Here is a 27,815-nt window from a genome sequence, read left to right on the forward strand (position 1 = left end):
CCTGCAAATTTGTTTCAGGCTCCCACACTAAACGTCCCAAGACCTATGCACAGAGAAACCCTGTGAGCAGCGCTGTGTGAACATGTGCACACACGCTGCACGAGTCTCCCGTGGAATGATGAGTGGCGTTATGAGCGGTATCCATAAAACACCCGCTACAGCCGTAAGTCCGTTAGCAGGCGCAGTCCATCAAACTGACGCGCTTTGGTGTGGCTTTGGGTTGTTCCAGTCTAGCGGCGGTTGCCAAGCGCGCCGGTGCTGAGGCCAAGTTGTAACGCTGTCAGCAGCCCGTCTGTGTTTATCTGCAGCGCTGTCACATCCACTGGAGGAGTGGGACCAACACAGGGGGACAGCTCTGTGCTGGGATTTTCCTCTATGTTACTCATGGTGGAATTTCTGTATTTAGAGGAGACATGAGGCACTATTTTAACGGTCTGAAACGCAAGTGAGAAGGGCCAAGCGCAAGTAGCTTTGTGGGCGGTTCTATGGCGATGTCGCTATTTTACCTGCGCAAAAATGACTCTTGCGCCCGGCGCGAATCTAAAAAGGGTTGGTCTGAAGTAGCCTAATTACCCGTAGGTGTGGTTTGGGCGTAACGTTCAATAAACCAATGAGAGTGCCAGCTCCCATCCCCTTTAAGAGCCATGAGCGCATTTGAATCTGACGAGTTGATATTTTGACAGCGCGTCTGCAGTCTCCGATGAGACAGATGCACATGAATTTCAAACTTCAAATGGCTCAGTTTATGGCCAAATAATATGGCCTAATTCACACATGGAATAAGGTTTTCTTCCACAACTTCAGAAATACTGAGTCCTCAAATAAATTTCGGCAAAGAAAACTTAACACACATATGATATGCGGTAACTGTGGTTCTATTTAATTATATACGCAATACATTATAAACATCGTTTCTTATCAGTATTGTATGCATTATCGTTATCGACTTGTGTTCCTAATATGCATGTGTCCACCCGTTAATATATACTGCCATGGACTGTATTATGCGTTACGTGTTTAGTTTGCGTGTGTTTAAACAGATAGACGCACACACGCGCGCCCGCATTCATTAATTCTTTTACACGTACACACACGCGCGCCCGCATTCATTCATTCTTTTTAACACTCACTCGCGGTAAAACAATGTTTTCTCACGATCAAATACTCATCAATCCTAAAAGCTATGGGTATGTACACGATGTCTGTGTCAAGAAAATATGTGTTTGCTGTACGGTACAGCAAACACATATTTTCGCGTGTCTGCGTCCATCTGTTTAAACACACGCAAACTAAACACGTAACGCATAATACAGTCCATGGCAATGTATATTAACGGGGGGACACATGCATATTAGAAACACAAGTCGATAACGATAATGCATACAATACTGATAATAAACGATGTTTATAATGTATTGCGTATATCATTAAATAGAACCACAGTTACCGCATATCATATGTGTGTTAAGTTTTCTTTGCCAAAATGTATTTGAGGACTCAGTATTTCTTAAGTTGTGGAAGAAAACCTCATTCCATGTGTGAATTAGGCCATATTATTTGGCCATAAACTGAGCCATTTGAAGTTTGAAATTCATGTGCATCTGTTTCATCGGAGACTGCAGACGCGCTGTCAAAATATCAACTCGTCAGATTCAAATGCGCTCATGGCTCTTAAAGGGGATGGGAGCTGGCACTCTGATTGCTTTATTGCACGTTACGCCCAAACCACACCTACGGGTAATTAGGCTACTTCAGACCAACCCTGTACGGTGTTTGCAGATGCATTGATTTAAAAGTACAACTTATTACCGCTGTATCAGCAGTTCTTTCCCAAATAATTTACCAAGAATGTGTGGCTAGGTAGATGAGAGAAGCAAAGTGTATGCGCGAGGTGCACAAGCAACATTATGCATGCGCCCTTAAAATAGCATCTGAAAAACGCGCCACTGACTTTAAACCAGGTATTTCCTGGTTTGTGGCCAAGTGGTTTCTGAAACTGCAAAATAGCACCAGGGAACGTTTGCGCCAGAACACGCCTCCTACTTTCGCCGAACCGCCCCTTGGGGCGCAAGATCATTCCCTAATTTACCGACGCGTGGCGCAGGAGGGAAAAGAACGCTCTGCGCCAGTTGCAAACTAGCAACGACACATGCACCAGTGAGAAAGTCAATTGCGCCGGATGCAAGATAAGGCCCATGGAGTCCATGGACATACAGGGACATGTATCATTGAAAGAGACAATATTTGCAAATAAAACGTCAAACAAACACATTTTGTAACGTTGATTTTGAAATTGATGAAATTGATTCAAAGCTAATTGGACCCAAACATTTAGGAACACGCCGACCGTAGCAGCAAACACAATCATTACCAGACCGATTTTTAGTTGTTTCTTCATTGTTGATTGCAGTTATTGTAGGTCGCTTTGACCAAAGCCTCAGCTAAATAAATGTTATTTCATGTGGGGTTGAGTGAGTGATCATTTAGCGAGTAGGTGACAACACAAGTGGAAGCTTTGATAATGCTGCAAAGTGTTTGTGATTGCTTAGTCCAGCCTCATATAGGAAACGTTACATATAGGGAACGACAAACAAACCCCCCCTAGTGTCAGGTTGACTTGGCCACAGGCCTGTATTTACTCCTGGCTTGTGATTGGTTGACAGCTGGGACCTGGGGGAGTGGTCCGAATGTAGCCGGCGGTGCGGTCCGGGGACCCAGCAGCGGCAGGTCATCTGCCGCCAGGTGACCCACACCCACTCCAACGGGACGGAGACGCTGGCCACGCTGGGGGCGGATCTCTGTGGCGCGTCAGATAGCCCTGTGACCAAGGCTTCCTGCCAGCTCAAGATCTGCAGCCAGTGGCAGATACGCTCTGAGTGGAGCTCAGTGAGGGACACACACACACACACACACACACACACGCACACCTACACACACACACACACACACACACACACACACAGATACGCTCTGAGTGGAGCTCAATGAGACACACATACACACACAGACTCACAGACACACACACACACACACACACACACACACACACTCTGAGTGGAGCTCAGTGAGAGACACACACACACACAGACACACACACAGATACGCTCTGAGTGGAGCTCAGCGAGACACACACATGCACGCATGCATGCACACACTCACACACAGATATGTCATATGCGAGTGGAGCTCAGTGAGACACCCACATCTACATATAAAGTATGTAAAACAGATAACATCTGTGCATGTGCACACATAGTTAGATTTAGATTTCGTTGACTCAAAATCCAACCCAATTGCCAACGCAATCGACTGACCGCAGATAAGCTGAGCCTCTGTCTCTGGCCCTCAGTGCTCGGTGCCGTGCGGGTTGGGCCGGCGGAGCAGGGAGGTGGTGTGTGTGGGAGACCAGGGGGACGTGGAGGAGGAGGAGGAGTGTAACGGGGCCATGAAGCCCCCCACGCTGGAGAACTGCGACATGGGGGTCTGCGCCCGCAGCTGGTTCACCTCCCGCTGGAGCCGGCGGGTAAGGGGACACTTCTACCTTCATACTGTACTCTATAGAGTGTATTAGTATACTATAGCATAGGGTAGTGTTGTATAGTCGGGTGTTGATAGAATAGCGGAGTGTACTGTACTGTAATGAAGTGAAGCGTAGTACAGTGTAGGTAAGAATAGTTAGTATAGTATAGTATGGTATAAAGTAGTATAGTATAGTGTAGTTAAGTATAGTTAGTATAGTATAGTATGGTATAATATAGTATAGTGTAGTTAAGTATAGTTAGCATAGTATAGTATGGTATAATGTAGTATAGTAGTGTAGTTAAGTATAGTTAGTATAGTATAGTATGGTATAATGTAGTATAGTATAGTGTAGTTAAGTATAGTTAGCATAGTATAGTATGGTATAATGTAGTATAGAATAGTGTGGTTAAGTTTAGTTAGATAGTATAGTATGGTATAATGTAGTATAGTATGGTTCTGTTTAGTATAGTTAGCATAGTATATTGTGGTGTAGTGTAATATAGTATAGTGTGTATTATAGAATATTGTTCTGCTGCAAACTTTATTGACCGGGAGATTTGTGTGGCAGCTGGGCACACAAAACAGGACAGATGCAGAAAACAGAACATAACACGACAAACATGGTCAGCCTAGGGTACATACCGAGTTGTTTAAATGGTGGCATGCAGAGACTCAGAGAGGGGGATCTGTTCATGTGAGTAACTCTTTAGAGCTTTTTACATTATAACACCATGTCCAAGACGTTTTCAAAAGCCTTTTAACTGTTCGTTCTGTGTGGCCTGCCTTGCATCAACAAAATACTTTTGTGATGATCTGTATTCATTTTTTTCCAAAAAAGCCCCCCCCCCCCACCCAGGATAAATATCCCCCACACCAAAGATCACCCAAGAGGGCCCACAGCTCCCAAAGTAAATAGTAGTCATCTGCATGTGTTGGACAAAAGTGAGAAAATGTATTATCATAAGTGTATGTATGCGTGTGTGTGTGTTTGTGTGTGTGTGTGTGTGTGTGTGTGTGTGTGTGTGTGTGTGTGTGTGTGTGTGTGTGTGTGTGTGTGTGTGTGTGTGTGTGTGTGTGTGTGTGTGTGTGTGTGTGTGTGTGTGTGTGTGTGTGTGTGTGTGTGTGTGTGTGTATGTGTGTGTGTGTGTGTATGGGGGGGGGGGCGGGGGGGCTTTACCTATCTCAGTGTTCTGCAGAGTGTGGTGAGGGCCGTCAGACCAGGACAGCGCGCTGCCTGATGGATCATGTGACCAACCTACCATTAGACAGCTGCGAAGGAGCCCGCCCACAGGAGGTGACATCGTGTAACCTGGGACCATGTGAGGAGCGTCTGGAGTGGTTCACGGGCCCCTGGGGACAGGTAGCCTCTAACACACACACACACAAACACACACACTCAAAGCCCCTAATTCACGGCCACGGAAACACAAAGCTCTGCCTGCATGCTCAGGTTATGTGAACTCTAATGAACCGGTCTAATTTAACATGCACCTTGTGTTTGTTTAAGGTCTGTTTTTCTGTGTGTGTGTTTTAAGTGTTCAGCAGAGTGTGGGAACGGCACTCAGACCCGCGGTGTGGCTTGCCTGCTCAACAGCAACGGCAGCATGGAGGTGGTGGCTAAGTTGAAATGCTCCCACCTGCCTCAGCCAATAACCTCTCAGCCCTGCTTCCTGGAGCCGTGCGGTGGGCAGTGGTACACCACAGACTGGAGCGCAGTAAGCATGCCAAACACGTCATTATTATCAGTTCATCTTCATTCCTCCCCTCGTCGAGTACGACCATGAACCTCTAAACACATGTCGTAGGACTTGATATCACGCTACGCATGCCGTCACGCTACGAGCGCATTACAAGCCTTCACGCTCAATTAATTTCTTGCACTCAGCGTGTTGCCGTGACACGTTGTGGTTGCATGGCCAGAAATCAGATATGCATGTGTTGGCTTCAGAGAAACCTCTAAGGCCCAAACATCAGACATGACAAGAAAAATAAATCCACGACACCAAAACAACACACCCGAACCCCACCGTTGGGATCTGTTTCCTCGGTCCCAAACCAGTGATCATCTGAACCAGCTTCTTCCTCTGGCCCTCAGTGCTCAGCATCCTGCGGCGGAGGCTACCGCGTGCGCGAGGCACGTTGCCTGGCCGACCGCGTTGCCCCCGGCGACCACTGTGACCCAGCGACCGCCCCCGAGAGTCAAGAGGAGTGCAACGCCCAGCGATGCGTCACAGCGACCGGTGAGACCTCAGCGATTTTATTCATACAGAGGCCGCTGAGGGCTGCTTCCCCACCACCATACCGTGGCTGGAGAGGCCACGTGGGTTTCATGCGAAATTACGAATCCTACTATGGCCACGCCAAGACCGAAAAGACACGCCCGCCTCTATTTCTGATTGGTCCATCACACATGTCCCCCCCTGTCTTTGATTCTACTGTCCATGGATTCAACTGCTGCGGTTTTACTGGCTTGATATTAGCTGCTAGGGTTAGGGGTTAGGGTTCAGGGTTAGGGTTAGGGGTTAGCGGTTAGGGTTAGGGTTAGGGGTTAGGGTTAGAGCTCTTTTGTGACGCTCTCGAATGCTCACAGCGAGGGTACCGTAGAGTTCTAAAGCATCCAGTTGAGTTGCATGCAACCCGGCCAACCACAGACAGAGTAGGGTGGGTCTTGGCGTGGCCATAGTAGGATTCATAAATTCGCTTCCGGGGTCAAATGTGTTTTTCGTAGGCGGAATCCAGGATAATCATGAATATTAATGAGGGGATAGCCCTTGGTTTAAATCCCTGAACCAATCCAAAAAGACAAAAATCTGTCACATTTACATTTACATATAGGGCATTTAGCAGACGCTTTTATACAAAGCGACTTACAATAAGTACATTTGTCATAAGAAGTGAAACAATATATCGTTGTCAATACAGTAAAGATGTTCATAGAACCAAGTGCAAGTACTAACAATTGCTAGGCTAACCCATTTCCTGTGTACAGCAATGATAGCGCTACTGCAGATGCTACACAATTAAGTACTATGAATAAGCGCAATTTAGATTAAGTGCGTTCAACAAGTGCGTACATTAAGTGCCAGGACGTACAACATACAATGGTGGCCGGAAGGGTCTGGGTAGCTATGCAGAGTTGAGGTGAACTCTGAACAGGTGAGTTTTGAGTCTTTTGCGGAAGCTGGTGAGCGACTCTGCGATCCTGACATCGGCAGGGAGCTCTTTCCACCACTGAGGTCCCAAAACAGAGAAAAGTTGTGACTTTGTTGATCGACCTTTGCTTGCTCTTAGCGATGGCGGTACCAGACGTCCAGCTGAGGTAGTTGAGCGGAGGGATCGACCTGGGGTGTGTGGCTTTACCAATGCTTGGAGGTAGGCAGGGGCAGTTGCATTGACTGCCTTGTATGCCAGTACCATCATCTTGAATCTGATGCGAGCTACTACAAGTAGCCAGTGGAGGTCCCGGAAGAGGGGGTTCACATGGGAGAACTTTGGTAGGTTGTACACGAGGCGCGCTGCCACATTCTGGATGCGCTGCAAAGGTTTAATCGCAGAGGCAGGGAGTCCAGCCAGGAGCGAGTTGCAGTAGTCAAGGCGGGAGATGACCAGTGATTGGACTAGAAGCTGAGCTGCTTCCCTTGTGAGGAAGGGCCGGATCCTGCGGATGTTGTAAAGTGCAAATCTGCAGGATCGGGCCACGGCAGTGATGTTTGCGGTGCAGCATAACTGATTGTCCAGTACCACACCAAGGTTTCTGGCAGTTGGAGAAGGAGATACAGTGATGTTCTCAACAGTGACCAGTAAGTCCATGTGTGGGCAATCTTTCCCTGGCATTAGGAGGAGCTCAGCCTTGTTGAGGTTAAGCCTCAGGTGATGGGCAGTTGTCCAAGTGCTGATGTATGCCAGACATTCAGATATGCGTGTTGCAATCAGGATATGCGTGTTGCAATCAGAGAGAAATAGCTGAGTGTCGTCAGCATAGCAGTGATAGCGAAAGCCGTGTGATGTAATTACAGAGCCCAGAGATCTGGTATAGAGGGAGAACAGAAGAGGCCCCAGTACAGAGCCTTGAGGGACACCAGTCGCAAGCGTGCAAGGTTTGGACAAGGAGCCATTCCATGTTACCTGATAAGTGCGATTCGTGAGGTAGGATGTGAACCAGGAAAGGGCAGATTCAGCAATGCCAAGTTCAGCGAGAGTGGCAAGGAGGATCTGTTGGTTCACCGTGTCAAATGCTGCAGACAGGTCGAGGAGAATGAGAACCGATGAGAGGGACGAGGCTCTGGCAGGACGGAGGGACTCAGTCACCGCGAGGAGAGCCGTCTCAGTGGAGTGTGCCTTCTTGAAGCCTGACTGGTGAGGGTCAAGCAGGTTGTTAGATGAGAGATAGGAGGACAGTTGGTTAGCGGTGGCACGTTCCCGTGTTTTAGAGAGGAATGAAAGAAGAGATACCGGTCTGTAGTCTTTGATGTCGGTGGTATCAAGGGTCGGTTTTTTGAGGAGAGGCTATATTCTGGCAGTCTTGAAAGACGCTGGAACAATGCCTGAAGTGAGGGAGGAGTTGAAAAGTGCGGTGAGAAATGGCAGGATGCCGCTTGAGACAGCCTGGAGGAGAGAGGAAGGGATAGTGTCAAGGGGGCACATGGTGGCCTGGTTAGATGTTATTATTCTGTTGACCTCGTCGGAGGTCAGAGGGATAAATTGGGTAAAGACAGAGGTGGAGGAGGGAGGATGGAGGCAGCGTTAAAAGAGGAACTAATGTCCTTTACCTTCTGGGTAAAGTAGGTAACGAAGTCATCAGCAGTGAGGCAGGAAGGAGGTGGAGGGGAGGGAGGGTTGAGGAGGGAAGAGAACAAGGAAAAAAGTTTCCTGGGGTTTGAGGCGGAGGAGCTGATTTTGGTGCGGTAGAAGGCAGATTTGGCTGTTGACACAGTGGAGGTGAAATCAGAGAGAAGGAAAAGATAGTGAGATAGATCAATAAGACTGTCAGTCTGATCTCTCCCATTTCCTCTCAGCTGCCTGCAACTCTGCTCTCTGCAACTCTGGGGGTGAGGATCGCGCAGGTCTGGAGTGGAAGGGACAGAGGGAGTCCAAAGAGGAGGAGAGGGAGGATAGCAGAGTGTCCGAGGATTCCTCGGTGGATAGTTGAGAGAATCGTTCAACAGAACGTAGTAAAGACAGGACAGTTGAGGCAAACGTAGAGGGAGAGAGAGATTTGAGGTTACGGCGGGTGGTGACAATATGGGGACTAGAGAGGAGGGGGGAGAGGACTTCAAGGGGAGAGAAAAAGCAACAAAGTGATGGTTAGACACGGGGAGTGGGGTAACAGAGACAGCAGAGGTGCCGCAGGACCTTGTGAACATCAGCTCAATTTGGTTCCCGGCCCTGTGTGTGGGAGGAGAAGGGGATAGTGTTAAGTCAAAGGTGGCGAAAAAGTTGGTTAATTCAGGTGAGTGCAACTTCTCTGGCAGGATGTTGAAGTCGCCAAGGATAACGAGTGGTGTGCCATTTTCAGGAAATCAGCTGAGAAGATCCATCTCGTCGTAGAAATCACGAAGGGGACCTGGATCACCACAATAAAGAGCTTGATAAGAAGGGTGACAGTGACAGCATGGAGTTCAAATGCAGATCTGGCCAAGTGTTCTAGTGGAAGGACCTGGTAGGACCACATCGGCGAGATGAGGAGTCCGGTCCCTCCTTCTCGCCGTGATGGTCTTGGGGTGTGTGAGAATGAGTAGACGGTTGAGAGGGCAGCAGGAGTGGCAGAGTTCTCTGGAGTGATCAAAGTCTCTGTCAGGGCCAGGAAGTGGAGGGTTCTTGACCGCTGATTGGCAGTTCCAGAGTCCTCCCATCACTTCAAGGTCAGTGTAGGCAAGGGTCGATGGATGGCACAGATTGGATGTGTTGCTGCGCCAAGCAGAGGATCTATGGTGGCGTCGTCTATGAGTCTCATCAAAGTCACTGTGCGTTACTATTTTTTTACCGGATCACCGATTGGCGTTGAGAGCGATGGAGTGGTGTGTGTGTGTGTGTCTGTCTGTCTGTCTGCCTGTTTGTGTGAGAGTGCGTGTGCGTGTGAAGCGTAAGTCTCCAAAGACTTCAATCTTTCAGAGGCGAGTGTCGACCTTGACTTTCCAGAGTCCACGCCACCAGTTGTTATTAGCGGCGGAATTAGTCGTGCGGTGCTGCGTGCGTGCGTGCGTGCGTGCGTGCGTGCGTGCGTGTGCGTGTGTGTGTGTGTGTGTTGCGCTGGAGCGACGGCAGCAGAGAGCGCGTGGGATCCCCTACGTTATTGCCGAAAAACTAAACCCACGGGGAGGTCCGAGCAGCTCAAGCGCTAGAACGCGCTGTTTACGTCACACACGTGGAGATGCGTCCGGTGATCGCCCCGTACAGCGCGCGGTGATATTTTGTCTACGCATTAAAAGTTGGCGGAAGCGGTTGAAAGCCGTGTGTCAGTGTGTGCATCCAGGGCCGTAGCACCAAATTCCCCCTACCAGCCCCCGGTGCAGAATTGTTGAGGAGGGGGGGCGGGGGGTGGATGAACAATTGTTGCCGAGGGGGGGATGGAAGAACAATTGTTGGGGGGGCGGTTAGTATTGACTAAAAAGTTAGTATTGGCAAAACCGGTTGTAATTTGTTATTTTGAGGCGGCAGGGGGTGTTGTCGCAGCTAAATGTAACTAATAAAGTATCTTGTATTCTAACTTAGTTACTTTTAAAATCAAGTAATCAGTAAAGTAACTAAGTTACTATTTTAAGGAGTAACTAGTAATCAGTAATCTCATTACTTTTTAAAGGCAACTGTGGCAACACTGGTCAGATATGAGACAACCTTCTTAAAGACAAATATAAATGTAACTGAATTTGTCAGCTTCCTGACTTTGGTAAATAGGCAGCCGTAGCGCCGCCCAGCAATCAAGCCTATTGTTGTCACCTTGTGACTGAAACTAGCCTCAACGACCTCTTACTAACAACAACAGCAGCAAAAACCAACACAGCATGCAGTAACGTCACCGCAGGGAAGGTAACTTAAAATGTAATGTATATTAAACTAACATTAGTCAAACACATTTCTCTGATAGGGTTAGGGTTAGGAGTCAACGTGCAACTTAAACTGCCTGTCCAATCCTAGCGCTTGAGGCGGGACTATTCCCGGATTGTGCCTACGAAAAACACAGTCCAATACCAGGGCTGGTTGGATTTGGAGTGTCGAGGGGTTTGAAAGGCCTCACTAGAAAAATGAAAAGTCCAAAGATTGCAGGTGTTTCAATGCATATTACAGTCAGTTTGTAGCTATGGCCTTGCCCGTTCTTTTACCACATCTTTAGATGTTTGGGGTGGAAGGGGGGGAATTGGTGTGTGGATTAATTTGTAAGACAATCAAGACATTCAAAAATGTCAAACCATCACAGGTTTCCAAGGGGCATATTATTGGTAGTTGGTTCTTCCTTCATCTTGAGAGAACAGCCGGGTTTAAGCAATACCACCTCCACCTGTTGACCTGACCCTCTGCTGCCCTCAGACTCCTCCTGCCGGGACCAGTACCATAACTGTGCGGTGGTGGTGCAGGCCCGGCTGTGCGTTTACCCCTACTACAGAGGGGCCTGCTGCGCCTCCTGCTCCAACGCACCCAAGCCCTACGCCCACAGCTTCACCAGAAAGCACCTTCGCAGGTGATCCTGCAACCCACTGCTCCACCCCCCCCCCCTCCTCACCCACGCCGAGGATGGGGGGGGCAGGCGGTGGTAGTGTGGACAGCTATAGGTCCATCGTGTCGGACAACTTGATTGAGTGTTTGGTTTCTTCCTTCCTGGTCCAGGGTCACCGGGAGAGTGGACACAGGGAGGATAGGGCTCACACACAAAGAGCGATGGAAGAGGAAAACTAGCGGCAGAAATGGGAACATATGGAATGACTAGTCAGCAGTTTGAGCGATGACTGCCATTTGTTCTGCAACATTATGTGTTTCCATTGGTTTACTGTAACAATATCTCATTACAGGCCTCCTGATTCAACGACAAGGAATCGAGTGGTGGTTGTTAGAAACTGTGTATTGTCTAGTGGGGGTATTCTTAGTACTCGCGTGAAAATGTTAATATTCAATCTATAAATAAATCAATATTTAGTAGCCTAATGTACTTTTTTTCCCCATCAAGTGTAAATTTGTATATTGATTCCTAAAACGTAACCAACAATAAAAAATAATACAATAAAAGTTGTTTGCTTTCTGCCTGTAGTCTACCACAGGCCAGTCCAAAGGACTTGAAGGCCCGATTTCATATAGCCACACACACACACACACACTCTGAGTCTGCCAGCATACCTACATCGCCTATGCAATCTAAGGTTACCTTCTGCCTGGTGGATAATAGCTTTTTGTATTACTTTGGAACATTGCATGAGCTGGTATTATGATGTACAATCCAAGATTCTTAAATGATTTCAAGAAAGCAAAATTGTTCCCCTTGGAACAAATGTTGCCTAAAGTGGAAACTTTCTGGGTTGTTTTGAATCTGCATGAGGAAAATCTGTTGCAATCATTTACAACCAATCCTCATCCAGCCCCCAAGAACCACTTGCCAGTGAGAGAAAGAGAAAGTTCAGTTAGTTATCAACACATTTCATTTCCCAGAAAACACTGTTGGATGCGGCTGACGTGATATATTTGTTTAGATTGGCAGCACATGTTGTTACTCCTTTCCTGCTGTGTAAAGCACTGGTTTGCCTTCAAAACTTGAATAAATCATTCCATTCATGTGGTTTCTTAAAACCCAGTGTAACGTCAAAATCCAGTCACCAAGTACCACCACCAGACCCTTAAAATGTGCGGTAGTTCCCCAAGGTATGCATTGGTTTTTCCTTCACCAACACAACGTTAGCATGGTAAACTGACCCCGGACAGTAACTAAAGCGGGACCGACACAGCCCATATTCATTCAAGATGGTAATACCATTGCTTTAATGGGACAGCCAAGTCAACAGCATGTAAAAGGCCATTATTCAATCACAAGAACTGAAAAACACAGACTCATTAAAACAGAACACCCATCAGCAAACGCACGGAGCATGTTTTTGTTTGTTTTGTAAAACATCTCCAAAAGGTAATGGGGAGGCGGACAGTCTAACAACCCGCCGGTCCGTTCTGACCAAGCATTCTTCTGGGGCACCACGCTCCCCATCTCATCTCGTAGGACCGTGCTTGTAAGCTGTCCAGGAAGCATGTGAAGGGGCTGAGAAAGAGTGCTCAGGGTGAGGCTTGGCCTTTGGCATTGCGTGTGTGTTTGTGTGCCGAGGTGGTCCACGTTGCCATCGTCTGCATGTCCTGATTGACTGAAACACATTCAAGGCTCTTGCGTTTCTTTGTTTTTTTTGTTTCAGCCCTAACCCTGTGTGTGTTTTTTTGTTAATTCGTAAGAACAGAACTGGGTTTAGTGAACCAAGATGGCAGCGCCAAGTCCAGGTTTTCTCTCCGTTAGATGGCTGTTTCCACTTAGTCCTTGGCATCTGTCTGCGGGTGGCGAGAGGAGTTGCGTTCTGGGTCTGTGTGGGGCGTTTGGTGTTATGCACTCCCTCAGGAAACACTCATTACCTTTCTCCCCATTGTCCTGGATTCCAACAATCATTATGGTATACAAATCAGTTGTGAAAATACAAGGGCCAGTAACATTATCCACCATACTTGTAAACGACAAAAAAATATAATTTTCTTTGCCCCCCCCGGCCCCATCTGATTTGTGTAGCTTATCAAATGAAAGAACAGTTTACTCTTTTTCGTACCAACATTCAGGATTTCAATACTGTTGACGTTGTACAAATACATAAATATAATAGGTTACACAATACAGTATATTGTATAAAATAAAAACTGATAGTTTTCTAATATGATATATCACCAGAGGCGAACACAGAAAACAATATGTTTGACACTAGGCAGAAACACTAGTAGCCTTACGCCCTGAGGTCGACTGACAGAAAACCCCGTCCTGATCCTCCTACGCCCTGCAGCGCGCCCTGCCTCCTCCCTGAAGCAGTGCCCTAGGGGCCTGTGGACCTAGCGGGGGCCCTGTGGGGGGACACGGCCCGGGCTTGGATGCGAGTGCGCTAGTTTAGGTCAAACCGTATGATCTGGGCCGCGGTGTATGGACATAATGGAAAACTCGAAGGCACAAACGTCTGAGGCAGCGCCGGCCTCGATAATCAAGCGATTCAACAGTTGTGGTGTCAAGGGAGTCAACGGAAAGACTAGGAGGAATAAAGGTCGAAGAACACGGTTTCTGTAGAGGTTAAGATCTAAGAGCAACGAGGCAGTGAGTCAAGAGAGGTTAAGGCCAATTTTGGAAATCGCCCAATAAGAATGTTGCCACAGCTAAGACGATGTTAGACCTGACCAATCACACTTATTGAACAATGTGAGGAAATCGAAGTAAGCGTTACAAACTATTCCTTTTTGTCTGGCCTCCGACATGGCGGTCTTCTCTCGAGACAGCTTCTTCAATCAATTATATTAAAACAAGGCAATTTTTTTTTTTTCTTAGTTGAAAGGTTGTCATTATGCACAATAATATATAAATGTATGTTACAAGAATATACACAGATTTCAGTTTATAATCTTAGTAAGGAATACATCCAAGCATTCAGGGTGAGGACTTTGGCTTTTGAAAAAGTTAGTTAACATACATTTACATTTAAGGGATTTCGCTGACGCTTTTATCCAAAACGACCATTCATTCACACATTCACAGACCGACGGCGAATCAACCACGCATGGCGACAGCCAGCTCTTCAGGATCAGTTAGGGTGAGGCGTCTTGCTTAGGGACACCTCGACACTCAGCCAGGAAGAGCGGGGCATTGAACTAGCAACCTTCCGGTTACCAGTCAACCCACTCTACCTCCTGAGCTACTGTCACCCAAACAGACCATACCAACAGAAAATAGTTCACGCAGAGAAGGTGCAGTACAAACGGAGGAAATCATGGCAGAATATAACGGTCAATGCGGGGTCCTCGAGGCTGACGGACAGCGCGGACCCCTCATGAGGACACTCCTCTCGGGTAGTACCACTTCCTTCACCACCAAGCCGCTAGGCTCCTCCGACCCCGTCACATGGGGCGTGTACTCCTCAGGCAAAAAAAATAAAATCCCAGAGCACTTTCAGAGGGAGGGAATACAAAACAAAAGAATGAGGGCTGTTCTCGGAGGGGCGGAGTTCAAGTTTGCACCCCCCCTGTGCAAGTCAGTATAAAAAAAATGCTACAACTCTTATGACACTTGTCAACAAGCAAGGTTTTAGGGCAGGCCAGATCCCATTTAGAGTTTACCAAATAAAACATAAGAAAGAGGGCAGGTGGTGGTGGTGGTGTTGGTGGGGGTGCAGGGGTTGGAAATAGGCAGGATACGTTGCCTATTCGTCGTCTTGCCTTTCGAACCCTCGGCACGGACAAGCCCTTCCAGGGCCTGCAGAACGTGACACCTCTGCACAACAGCTCTCTCTTCAGATGATCGCGTTTTGCAGAGTTCTGTCCTCAGGGGTGGCCGCCGGACATCCGGACTCTCCTGCTCCCCCAGCTGCCGTCTCTGGTGTCGGACCCCTCCTGTCGTGTCGCCGGCCTCCTCCGCCCTCGGGCCCGCCCCCCCCCCCCCCCCCCCCCCCCCCCTCCGTGCGGCCGTCACTCGCTGTCCGTCTCCAGCTCCGAGTCGGACCACTGCACGGGGCTCAGCCTGCCGTGGCGCTGGGCGTACTCGATGACGGCCGTGTAGCAGAAGTAGTACTGGTCCCAGGTCTGGATGCTGAAGGCCCGCTGGGTGCGCATGCGCCGCACCGTCTGCCGCACGTCCACCGAGCCGATGTCCTCCAGCCGCGCCAGGCAGATGTCCAGGGTGCAGAACGTACCTGAGGCCCCCGGGAGCAGAGAGTCAACGGGAGCACCGCTCGGACAGTCCCACTGGAAAACTCGCTCAAAGATACACAGGCACACTGATATCTACAGTCAAGTGGTAAATGGACTGCATTTTTAGACCGCTTTTTTGTAACCAGAGGCCACCCAAAGCGCTTTAAAATATGGCCTAACATTCCCCCATTCATGCACACATTCACACACACCGGCGGCGGTGTCAGCCCTGCAAGGCGACAGCCGGCTCGTCGGGAGCAGTCGGGGTTAGGGGTCTCGCTCAGGGACACCTCGACACTCTAGGAGGAGCCAGGGATCGAAGTAGCAACCTGCCGGTTACCAGCCAACCCGCTCTACCTCCTGAGCTACATGACGCCCAGTATGTATCAAACAAAGTCAAGGTATGAGCTCATTTTTAATCTCAACTGATGAAACCCCAAAGGAGAATGATCACATTACATGTCGTACTTAAAACGCGTAATAATGCACTCAGCATACTAGATAACGCTGAACTAAAAGGTGACGCCGTGGTCATGGGTACCTGTGCGGCCAATACCAGCGCTGCAGTGGACCACCACGGGCGGCCCCCCTGGGGGTCCTGTCCAGCTGGGGCCCAGGCTCTGGACGGCCGCCTCCTGCCTCTGCTGCACATGCTCACGGAAATCCAACATGGCCGACGCACACTTGGGCACTCCGAAGTCAGGCCAGCTGACGTAGAGGTAGTGAGAGATCTCCCGCTTCTCACCGGTCTGACAAACAAGGGGGCAGAGGAACACAATGAGCCGGTTTAAAGCCCAACACCCGGGACATAGGGTCCTGGTGTCAAGTAGCCTGATCGAGGCATGATTAGACCCCATGTTAATATCTACATTACTAGTATTATTGAAGGGCCCCAATTTTACCAACGGATGTGAGGTTGATTAGACATTACAAGCCATGTCAAAAGGAAATAGGGGGGCAGCGATACACTTACTTTAAAAAGGTTGAAAAACGATCCTAGACTTAACAACCATTGTCCGATTGATGCAAGCCTGTATTTTGAGTATCAAATAATATAGGAATATGATTATATAATATCGTCTTATCATATATAACAAACAGTCTGAAGTATAAGTTGACCCTCGTCCCCACATGATCATGACCATCCATGTAGCCCACTTTCAGTGGGCTACATGGATGCATTACATAGTGGGCTACATGGATGCATTACATAGCGGATCCAAACTTTGGATCTTTGGATCTTTAAAAAAAGATTAAAAGGTGATGCAATCAATTCTAATTGAATCCTCTCAATACAGAGGATATTCTGGTGATAAGACGGTGCTTCTTCATCTGTTTCATGAGGTGGAGAGCTGAATCCATCCATCCTTTTTATTGACATTTATTCGTTAGGGGCCTGATGTAAAATCATCAACTGTCCCAGAATGTAGCAGCCATCGTATCTTTGTGTACCAGGGACAATGAGGCACCCTGCCCCTCCACTAGGTTTCGAAATATGAACATCTGAATATGGACTCAATAATCTCGTTGTAGTCCACTATAATAACCACCACTCAGGGGTCATGTGTGAGCCCGGAGACTCACCTGTAGGGCTGCTTGATTATGGGAAAAATCATAATCACGATTATTTTGGTCAATATTACAATCACGATTATTTTTGAGTTTGAAAACATGTTATATTTATTCAGCAAGTCTCTCCCAAAAAAAAGTTTGTAACTGAGAACTTACACAAAAAGAAATACACAAAATGGTCAAAAAATGTTCGAATCTAAAATTATGTTCATTTTGTGAGAGTTTGACGTTAAAATCAAAATCGCGATCAAAATTTGATTAATCGCCCAGCCCTACTCACCTGCGTGTTGTACAGCTCCAGATGGGAGAGTTTGAAGTCCTGGAAAGCCTGGATGTGCAGGTTCCTGACCAGGAAGTACCCGTGTTGCTCCGTCCGGCTCTCCTCCAGGGGCCAGTACTGTCCGCACTTGACCCGCCCTCGCTCCACCACCCTGGGACAGGAGGAGGGAGTCAGACTCTGGTCTCCTTCTTCCCCACCCTCACACAAAACACGTGGATTTCAAGAGTCTCACCTGGTGGTCATGACTATGAGCAGTACCATTTGCTCCCAGACCATTCGCCAGAAGTCCTCGAAAGTCTTGGGCAAGGGACCTGCATCGCAAGAGACAAAATTGAGTTTTTGAGTTGCTTGATTCAAGTGGTTTATTCTCCCTGCGTTCATTTAAAGAGCGCTGTTCAAACAGACCAATGTACCATATTTGCTTGTTTACTCAAGGGAATATTGGGAAAACACGAGTACCTACTCACCCTGAGTGGCAATGTAGGCATTGCTTCTCTTGTACCCGTCCATAAAGCTAGCGTTGATGTAGTCTGTCGTCTGCAGGAGGCACACATTTGAGTTAGTTCAGGGAACATGTGATCCTGGTGCCCCCTTTTGGAGCTGGACATTAATTACCATCACACCATCAGTACCTAATTACACCAAGTGCTAGTTACTTATGTACGACAAATGTTTAACAATAAACTATGTTTATAAAGGCTGGTTATGGATTCATGAATCATTTGTGAGTCATCATTACGAAGATTTTACCACAAAAAACGTTTTGTCAAACGACACATTTACTAAAAACATGCATGAATGTCTTTTTTTTTTTAGTAAACCAGCATGCACACATCCCAGATGGATATTTAATATCATGGGAGACCATGGACATTGTGATGCATTGTTCCCCGTAGACCAGCTCCCACTTGTTAAGCTTGTGTACTGAAACGTTAAAACACTGCCAGGCTTGGAATGTGAATAAGATCAGGACTTTGCTGCTCCGCTACAGAAAACATTCCCCAGTTGTTAGCCGCCAGTAAGACACAATTTCACAGGTATTATAGAAGCTAAACCTTCACAAAAGCAAACGTGTGAATGTTCCAAGCCAGATAAAAAAGGTCCCAGGTAAACAGTGCAGCTCGGCTACCTAACTGCTTATAGTGCTGTGTCTAAAATATGTGTTCTAAAAGCTACGAAAAAGTTGTGCCAACGGGGAGTCCGATAAGGATGTTGTTGTTTTACCTCATCCTCGTCATCACACAGCTCACTGAGTCGCACTCGTGATTGGTCCAGGCAGAGCACATCGCTGTACCTATTCTTAATCTGATTGGCCAGCTTCCTGGAAAGATAAGACACAAGAGTTTGAGAAAAAACGAAAACATCCCAATTTCTGGCATACGTCTTCTCCCGCTGGGGAACGCTCTGTGTTATCCTGACCTGGAGTAGTCGAAGGTGCCGGCTGGCGGCTCCTTGCGGATCTCCTCATACTCCTGGTAGATCCCCTTCTTCTTCCTCCTCTTTACGTGCTCCACCAGATCCCCCACACTCATTCCCCCGGGCTCGGGCATGTGAACGGACACCTCCATGTAGGGCTCCGTCTCCTCGGGGTCCCAGGATGACGAGAGCGCCGGACACTGGGAGGACTGCTGTGGCGGCCGTGGCAGCGCCTTCTGGGGCAGAGGCGGGACCCCTTCTTCGTCCTCTTCCTCCTCCTCCTCCTCCTCCTCTGCCTCCAGGTCCTCCTCTGCGCTATCGTTCTGGGGCTGACCCGCTGCGTCCGAATCTCGGCAGACGGGCACGTCCCCGTTGAGGTTCTGATGGCCCGGGGTGGCCGGGGGCGTGGCCGATTGGGGCGGCGGGGGCAGGCGTCCGCAGCCGTTGGTGTTAGCGTTGGGGCCGGGCCCGCCCGCCACGTTTGGCCCCCCCAGCGCAGAGCCGTTCCAGTGTTGGTGGTTGCCCCGGTGGCTGTTGTGCGGGTTGGCGTTGCTGTCGTCGTAGCAGTTGGAGTTGGTCACGGCCAGCTCGGGGCCCGGCTCCGTGTGCCGGCGGGACGCGTCATCGGCGGCGCTGGGGTCGCTGGCCCCCAGGCTGTAGGAGCGCAGCAGGCTGCCCACGCAGTCGTGGTCGTCCTGCATGGGGTGGTCGCCGGGGGCGGGGTTTGTGTGCGCGTTGACGCAGGACTGGATCCAGGCCACGTGGCTGTACTGGGACGTCCCGCCCAGGTGCTCGGGGAGGGACGGCACGGGGATGTGGTTGGCCAACTCGTGGGCTTTGACGGTGCACACCTGGCGAATGGGGAGCAGAAGCGGCAACATGTGAACCCCGTGCTGGAGCCCTGTGAGAACAGTCGGGCCGTGCTTTAACACCAGGCAGGAAGCCGCGGCAATAGAGAAAGACGACTGACATGTCTCAAATCCACGACACATACATACCCTTTCTCTGAGTTTCTCCCGGACGAAAAGACGAAGCACTGCGAAAGGTGCTCTGAACCAGAGAGGGGACGATACGATGAAGACACATTTTAGACGAGCAGGAAACGCCCCCTGTAGAAGAAACATGCGAGCGCGCGCACACACACACACACACACCCCTTTAGTCTGCATTTTTGTTCCAAAAAATAACATACTTTGCGTTCAAATAAAATCAATTCAGGCAAGAAGATTTTTTTTTACCTTGAGCAAGTCAAGGATTTTGACACAGAGCTCGTAGTCAAAGTTTCCGTAGCTTGAGTTGGTCATGTCATAGATAAATATTAGACCGTCTCTTTGCGTTTGCAAGCTGGGGAGGGAGCAGGGAATCACGTTTACAAATCATTGGGGCACACCTTACAATTTGTCCATTAACTATGGAATCGGATCTGAATACATCATATCGAATCAGCACCTAACCACAGTGTTGGATCGTTAATATGCTAGCCATATCGTATCTTAGACTGTATCAATATATGGGTAGCCTGAGGGGCAGATATACACACCACTTGGTGTGTATATCAAAAGGTGTTATAGCCTTTGATGGCACAACACTGCCCGCGTTTTCTCTAGGCTAAAATCAGATAGAATTACTTAGCCACATCCTCAGAGCATTACTTCAAATGTAAAACATAATTTCACATAGAAAATGCTAATTCATTTCAGTAGGAATTCAGCTTAAACGTCCAAAAAAAAAAATAATACATATGAGGTAAAGAGACAAAAAAGAAAAAGTATGAAGTAGATTTCCCTTCTCTTCTAAAGCATGCCAAAGGCATCGAGTCTAGGTGGGTTTCCCCAACAATAAGTACCTCTCTATGGCTTTATCCAGCTGATAGATGATAGCCTGCAACACGGCCTTGTGGGTGGTGACGTCTGGTCGGTGGAGGCGAGCGGTGAAGAGGGCTAGAGCTGCACCTTTAGCATCACGGCCAGGCTGGGCAAACACAGAGGACCGCATCACCACACGCAACTCACACATTCAATAAAGGCCCCAACGTACTAGCAGTATTATATCGAATTGGGGATCTGTGGATTACTTATAATCCATATATATTAGGGCTGCAACTAGCGATTATTTTAATAATTGATTAATCGGTTGATTATTTTTTCGATTAATCGATGAATCGGATAAAAAAAATAAACTTTTGTAATTGCCGCATCTTTATTCAAAAACTAAACATTACTTCAAATTCACAGTGCAGACTGAAGTGTAAAAACACCAGGTTATTGCTCCAACGTCCAGGAACTATTAAAAGTAATATTAAATGATAAAAGAAATTAAAAAACATAACTGGGATAACACAAAAAAAACATACAATGTACGATATACATTTATATATATACAGTACATAAGGGACGTCCACGGTTAACCGGTCAACCGATAAGATCTTTAACCGGTAAATACTAATGGTTAAAAATAAATTAAATCATCTTAATTTCTCTCAGATGACAGATGGTTAATTTTTATTGATATTGATACCATTTTCGAGACTCCTTGAAAAAGAACTTGTATTATTGCTTTAATTGCTGATAAGATGATCATAGTTCAAGATAGGACGTTAAACAGGTCATAATTCCATCTTTACCATCTATTTTATATTCCTGGGAAAACAGGTTTTCGCCAAAATCTCAATTTTCTTTTTTTTTGTGTTGCATTTGAACACAATCATATTACTGAGCTGATCTGAACACATCACATTTGACACTGTTACCGACTTTTTTTTTTAAGCTAACTAGCTCTATATCCGGCCGATTTTAACATGGATTTAAAAACTGTATTACTATTTTTAACTGACAGGACTTTCTACATCGTCCAGTTGTGTGATTACTACCGCTGCTTTGAATGACTGTTGATGCACGTGGTGCCGACTCCGAGCCCGTCTGCACACCGTCTGCAGCAGCAGCAGCTGACAGAGTTTTCGGTTGGACTAGACCGATACTGAGTTGAAGGAGTTTTTTTAACCCAAAGACAGTGAAGGTACACTTTTATATAGGCCTACAGTCCAGTGTTAATATATGACCAAAATACAAGCTGTGGTCGCTCACACTAAAGCTCACTGTGGGCATGCATGAACCATGAACCAACCTGTCGGCGGCTGGCTGTAAACAGTGCCGCGCCTACGAGTGACGTATTAATCGCGCGACTCAACAAATCAATGACCAAATTCGCTGCCAACGCTTTTAGTAATCGATTTTTATCGATTTGTTGTTGCAGCCCTAATATATATGTATATACACATGCACGGGACTCACCAGGACTGTGAACTTGCCACACAGCAGCTCAGAGCGCAGGGGCTCCTCGTCAGGGTTGATGTTGAAGATGCCCTCTTTGATTCTTGTGTTCTGAGATTAGAGCAAACAGGACAGCGTCAGAAAACAGGAGAAGGGGCAAAGCCATGAGCCGTTTCTGAAGAGCGGACGTTCCAGTAGGGTCATTGCCTTTATAGTATGCAATCAGCCTGTGGACGGTCAGGGACAGGGCCTTTATAGTCTGCATTCAGCCTGTGGACGGTCAGGGACAGGGCCTTTATAGTCTGCAATCAGCCTGTGGACGGTCAGGGCCAGGGCCTTTATAGTCTGCATTCAGCCTGTGGACGGTCAGGGACAGCGCCTATATAGTCTGCATTCAGCCTGTGGACGGTCAGGGACAGGGCCTTTATAGTCTGCATTCAGCCTGTGGACGGTCAGGGACAGGGCCTTTATAGTCTGCATTCAGCCTGTGGACGGTCAGGGGCAGCGCCTATATAGTCTGCATTCAGCCTGTGGACGGTCAGGGACAGGGCCTTTATAGTCTGCATTCAGCCTGTGGACGGTCAGGGCCAGGGCCTTTATAGTCTGCATTCAGCCTAATGGTGCTGTGGACGGGGAGTTCCCAGACTAGGCGTAAAAATGTAATTGCCGTACGAGTTGTGCCTGAAGGCCACGACTACGTCATGTTTGTTTCACGACGGCTCCCACAGAACACGCTTCTGTGTTTGAGGACACAACAGTTTTGTTGGTAGTGAAGGTTTTGGAAAGGTCATCTCTAAATATTCGCATAATTCTTAACATCACAAGATAGCTTAAAGCAAAACGATGCAATGCCTTTGATGACACTGCACTTAAATGTACAGCTTTATAACCAGTTGTCATACGAAAACCACATCCCCCAGAGGCAGAATTAATCATAATTCACTTGCGATATGGATTAAAAACGCTTTTGCATGATTGCCTGTGGCATCTTAATTTGATGCCTTCGTTAATAAACTATTGGTGAAGCGGTGCACCTTAAACTTCAGCATTGTTAGTAGATGCATCGATTGATCGGGAACTGATCATTATCGGCCGATAAACTTGAAATTTTCAGATTGCAGGGGCCAATGACTCGAAAACACTTGTACACAAGACAAGCCGTCATTAGGTTCTGTCACTGAGACAGTAATGTTATCCTGCTTTAAAGGAGACATATTATGGTGTTTTCCCAACAAGTCAACATAGTATTTGAGTTCCGGAAAACATGTTTTTGAAGCTGTTTGCTGGAAATAGCTTTTAGGAAAAAAAATCTTGCCTACTGCTATTCCCCTCTGTTTCAGTCCCTTCAGAATGCGCTGTTTCTGGTGTCTGCAGCTTTAATGCAAATGAGCTGCTGCCCATTGTCCAATGAGCTCTAAGACTGAACCACAGCATTTGGACTCCTAGAGCTCTATATCTACATCATATAATAATAATATTATATATGGGTATTTATATAATATTATATCTAATATCACGGCCAAAAGCTATGTGCGCCTCGGATGATATTATGAATCATAAAGACTGCGTCTGACGTCTCAGGCACTTCCACAACAAGTAAAGACTCGTAGTGGGGGATAACTCGGCCATGGTTTAGAGGGATTGGGGGAAAGGAACTTTGGCCTTGACTCTCTGAAGTCCAGGAACTTCGACATCGAGGAGAAAGGGATTGTACTCCGGGAGCTAGGCTGCCGGACTGCCGCCGAGCTTCCCGCGCCGGAGCTGCCGGACTGCCGCCGAGACCTACTGACCTGCCAGCTTCGGCGGCAGTTCAGCTCCCGGAGTACACCGCCGGACTGCCGCCAAAGCTTCGGCAGTGGCCGGACGGCTTTGGCGGTGGCCAGACTGTCCGGCGGGGGTAGCTGGGCGGCAGTCCGGCAGCTCAGCTCCGGGAGTACAATCCCTTTCTCCTCCATGTCTCCTCCTCTGGACTGCCACCGAAGCAGTCCGGCATAGAAAGGGATTGTACTACTGGAGCTGAGCTGCCACCGAGTTCCCCCTGCAGGAGCTGCTTGTCCGCTGGTCCACAAAATCGTAGCTATGCTCTGATTGGAGGGGAGTGGGGAAGTGGGAGGTAATATTCAACTGTGCCCCCTTCCTACGCAGGAGGGGGCGCCGAAACTGACTCGCTCGTTTGGTAACTGTAGGCGGGGTACTTTCAGAAATGCATATCTCACTCAAAAAATCATGTACAGACTTCTTTCAACGTTTGTATGCGTTTGGGAGCACCGGAGACCCAAAACAACACCCCAAATACCAGGGAAAGCGTTGTTTTCATAATATGTCCCCTTTAACATAATTATTCTTAACCACAGAAATAGCCTTTTGTTGATACTATTTATGGGGTGCTATAATAAGCTTGCATCCCCCCAGGCTTTGGGCTCCCATTTTTTTTTGGTTTACGCTAAAAGTGGCAGAACTAGACTTATTAGACGTTATTCGCACTACCCCATATTAGTGAAAACTACTGAAGTATCGATAATCGACACGACATGTGAACTTGAAACCTATACTTCATAACACCATAAACTGTAGCTGGACTCCCGAGTCGGAGCTTGTGAGAGAAGCCGTATACAGCGCTACTTTCATGGGCACGGATGTCACAAGGAGTCGGTGTGTTGCGCCTTACAGCACGATTCCTTTGCATATTGGTTGTTTATGTTGTTTAATACATTAAATGTAGTTTTGGCTCAATACATTCATTCATCTAACCCAGTTCAAAACGGTTACCGCATGTGCAAAAACCAAAATGAATACCAATAAATAATGAATTTAACATAGGCTATCGCCAACTTGGTTTCCTACTAAATAACTAAATCCATACCATACAAGACCTGCAGACTTGATAAATGATAGCCTACATCTGGATAATAGGCTTGTGCCACATCACAGGAAGCAAAAGTAGACTACAGATATAAGAATCTTCAATGTCGCCTACACGCAAATGTTGCCGCCTGTTATTATTTGTTATGCAAAGCTTAGTAGGATAACAACTGCTGCTTCTGCCCGTTAGCCCTCCTTTTCTCTGCCTGCGAATATTGATGAATGCAAAGCATATTACAGGTGGATATGGTTACATTTGATTATATGTTGGATTAAATCAGTGTTGGTTGTGTTATCCTAGTTATCCACACAGTATATGGTATTATCCGTTATAGCTCCTCTTCCCAGCCATTGACATTGTGTTGGCCTGACTCATTCAAATAAACAGTAATCTCCCTGATCCCTTCTCCTTTTGCAAGTTATGTTTAATTTATTATTTTATGTCTAAATAGAAAACCATGCAACTCCAAACTTAATTAGTTCAAACTAAACTGTTCAGTGCTGTGTTTACATGCCGTCTCATCTTTTCTTAAAGAGATACAGCGCATTCCTAATATACCTAACTAACTAACTAGGAACCCTTATAAAATCAGCATACAATGATTTTCATAAGAAACATCCTATATAATATATATTCATAGGAATAATCAAAATAATCTGTGATGGCAATCAGCCTTAATAAAGCTGATCGGTGCATCCCTAATTGCTAGTTTTCCTAGAATCACTGGGTGATCATATTGAGCCATTCACGGTTTTACTGATTAGTATGAAAAAAACATAATGCAGCTGTATGAGGATTAGTGTGAAAGAGGATCTTCTCGAGAAAGTCCAGCATCCGCTGGATTCAAACAAAAGCAGTGCATTTGAGTGCTGTCAATCAGGCAGGATGAGGGATGACGGGAGGAAGTGCCGCACCTTGTATGCCTGGAAGAGGTTGATGGCTCTCGAGACGTCAAACTTGCGGGCCATAAGGAACTTGACAGCCGTGGGCTCGGAGACGAGACTAGCGCTGTGAGGCTGCTCCCTGCTGCGCACCTCACCCAGGAACTCCTCAACCGCCTAGAGCAGACACACGCATGAAAGACAGCTGAAGAGACCAAGCTGCACATTGGTTTTAATATGAGGAATTAATACTGTATTCAACAAGCTGAGAACCCTTGAGATTACAATATCTCTTTTTCAAGGGAGCCCTGGCCAAGATAACAGCAATACTGTGTTTCAAACATACAGCACAACATTTAGCAGGATTGAGAAAAGGAAAAAGAATTCAAAGGGTTATATGATGCAACCCAGCAGTAGTGGGTATAGTCCATTGTGTTGGGTAGGTAAAGCGACAATATTGCAAATCAAGCACATCGAGTCGAGCTGAGATTGAACAAACTAATAGAATTGTCTAAGTAATTCAGAGTTACAAAAAATATATATAACGGAGAATTGTGATAATCTTTAGTTCTCTACCAACTGGGGTTTAAAAACATACAAGATCATGTGAATTATAAGTGGTTCAAAAGATACTGTAGTAACACCCAAGGGCAAGGGACACTACGACATATCAATAGAGAATGATGCATTTTTAGTAGCCTAAATAAAGGATAGATGTGGTAGAAAATAACAAAATGTAAATCGATTAATTAATCGAGAACATAGATGCCATCAAAGCTTATTCTGCGGTATGAATTAATTATAGATTTATGTAGAAATTGGACATGGTATAAAGTTGAATATCAATCTGTGGGTTCGGAAGTTTCAGCAGGAGGATTAAGTGAACATGTGATTATGTTTTTAAACTATCGGTCCTTCCTTTCGTTGGGAATCTGGGACGTGTAAAGATATAACGTGAGCTGTCAAGAATGTGGGGAATCAGACCGCATTTAAATGTCCCATCGCTGCGAGACTTCAGCATGTCGATGACATTAAAACACATGGTTATCGGCTCCCTAGACATTTGGTCACCTCTTTGCCTAGAGAGAGGCAACAACATTGCTATCAACTGGGGGCCCAGTTCTGTGAAGTGTATGCAGTAAATCTGATAGCCGGATATCACTGACTGGCTGGCTGGCAACACTCAGTCACACGACGAGCATTCCCATCAACATTTAGGACATCATTACACAACCTTCATAGTCATCCAAATGGATCGGGTCGTTCCGCATGACTAAACATACAACTGTGATGACGCCAACAACAGAGCTGTCGGGCCGAGTTTCTCTACGGCAACACTTGCTTAGGAGTGCTGTGCAGGGTTAACATGTGGTAGCAAGCTAATTCAGGCTAGCGTTAACTAACGCGGCTACCACGACTCAACCTGGTAACGCTAATTGACTAAATACAATCACAATTAGCGCTGGTAAGAAGACAGGCGTTCGTCTCATCACAACTGGCCCCCGAGGTCCTACAGGCACTCATCAGCGATCGACATTACGTTTTAACCTAACCAACATATAAGCTATCTGCTGTCAGTCCATCACGGGGATCGGTCGACATGGAAGGGTGCGATGGGAGTCATGCTTTATAATAGCCCCCTCAGAAGTACTATCGGTCCAATATAGACACATTAAATCAGCCCACATATTCAGTCTTGGAAATATAACGCACAAGCAATGGACACGACCATTAAAATAATAAAATGTATCAAACTACTCTTACCAGTTCCTCCTGAGTTGTCAGGGCTTCCGCCATCTTGAAGCCTCCGCAACGTCGCAGCGGGCGCGCCCACTATCCGCTCGCTCACGCCCACTGTCCAATCGACCACGCCCATTACCAGCTCTGCCACGCCCCACGTTTACACCCCAACACAGGCCTCGCCCTCAATTTTGTCAATTAAATATATTTATTATTTATAGTGTGGGTTTTTAAATAGTTTTCATGACGGATGGTTCATGTTTTTGTCCAACAAACTATATATTTTACATATTGTAATACCGGTGAAATTATTGTTAAATCACACTCACACTCAAAACCATACTGTCAAAGAAGTGCAATACAATATCATTTAATGGGTT

The 27,815-nt window shown here is 47.0% G+C and overlaps 2 protein-coding genes across 2 annotated transcripts in view; one reads left to right on the plus strand and one right to left on the minus strand.

Moving 5' to 3' along the window:
• adamtsl7 (ADAMTS-like 7) overlaps positions 1 to 11,577 on the plus strand; it is a gene marked incomplete at its 5' end in the record, with an annotated part of 15,181 nt that extends 3,604 nt beyond the window's left edge. The window contains 6 exons of the mRNA XM_079730299.1: positions 2,664 to 2,886; positions 3,350 to 3,523; positions 4,709 to 4,882; positions 5,058 to 5,237; positions 5,618 to 5,762; positions 11,047 to 11,577. Of these exons, the coding sequence (XP_079586425.1) occupies positions 2,664 to 2,886; positions 3,350 to 3,523; positions 4,709 to 4,882; positions 5,058 to 5,237; positions 5,618 to 5,762; positions 11,047 to 11,201 (1,051 nt within the window). The 3' untranslated portion in view covers positions 11,202 to 11,577. The remainder of the gene's footprint in view (positions 1 to 2,663; positions 2,887 to 3,349; positions 3,524 to 4,708; positions 4,883 to 5,057; positions 5,238 to 5,617; positions 5,763 to 11,046) is intronic.
• A 3,608-nt stretch (positions 11,578 to 15,185) lies between these two features.
• ptpn9b (protein tyrosine phosphatase non-receptor type 9b) lies at positions 15,186 to 27,500 on the minus strand. The gene is made up of 13 exons (XM_079731065.1): positions 27,460 to 27,500; positions 25,729 to 25,872; positions 21,973 to 22,062; positions 20,529 to 20,653; positions 19,921 to 20,026; positions 19,681 to 19,791; positions 18,686 to 19,533; positions 18,491 to 18,587; positions 17,734 to 17,803; positions 17,499 to 17,577; positions 17,267 to 17,417; positions 15,956 to 16,163; positions 15,186 to 15,416 (listed from the first exon to the last, which is right to left on the minus strand). The coding sequence occupies exons 1-13, from the start codon at positions 27,490 to 27,492 to the stop codon at positions 15,193 to 15,195; spliced, it is 2,286 nt and encodes a 761-aa protein (XP_079587191.1). The 5' UTR covers positions 27,493 to 27,500; the 3' UTR covers positions 15,186 to 15,192.
• Between the last annotated feature and the right edge of the window lie 315 nt (positions 27,501 to 27,815).

Source organism: Pollachius pollachius, assembly GCF_949987615.1.
Source record: "Pollachius pollachius genome assembly, chromosome: 2".
NCBI lineage: Eukaryota > Metazoa > Chordata > Actinopteri > Gadiformes > Gadidae > Pollachius > Pollachius pollachius.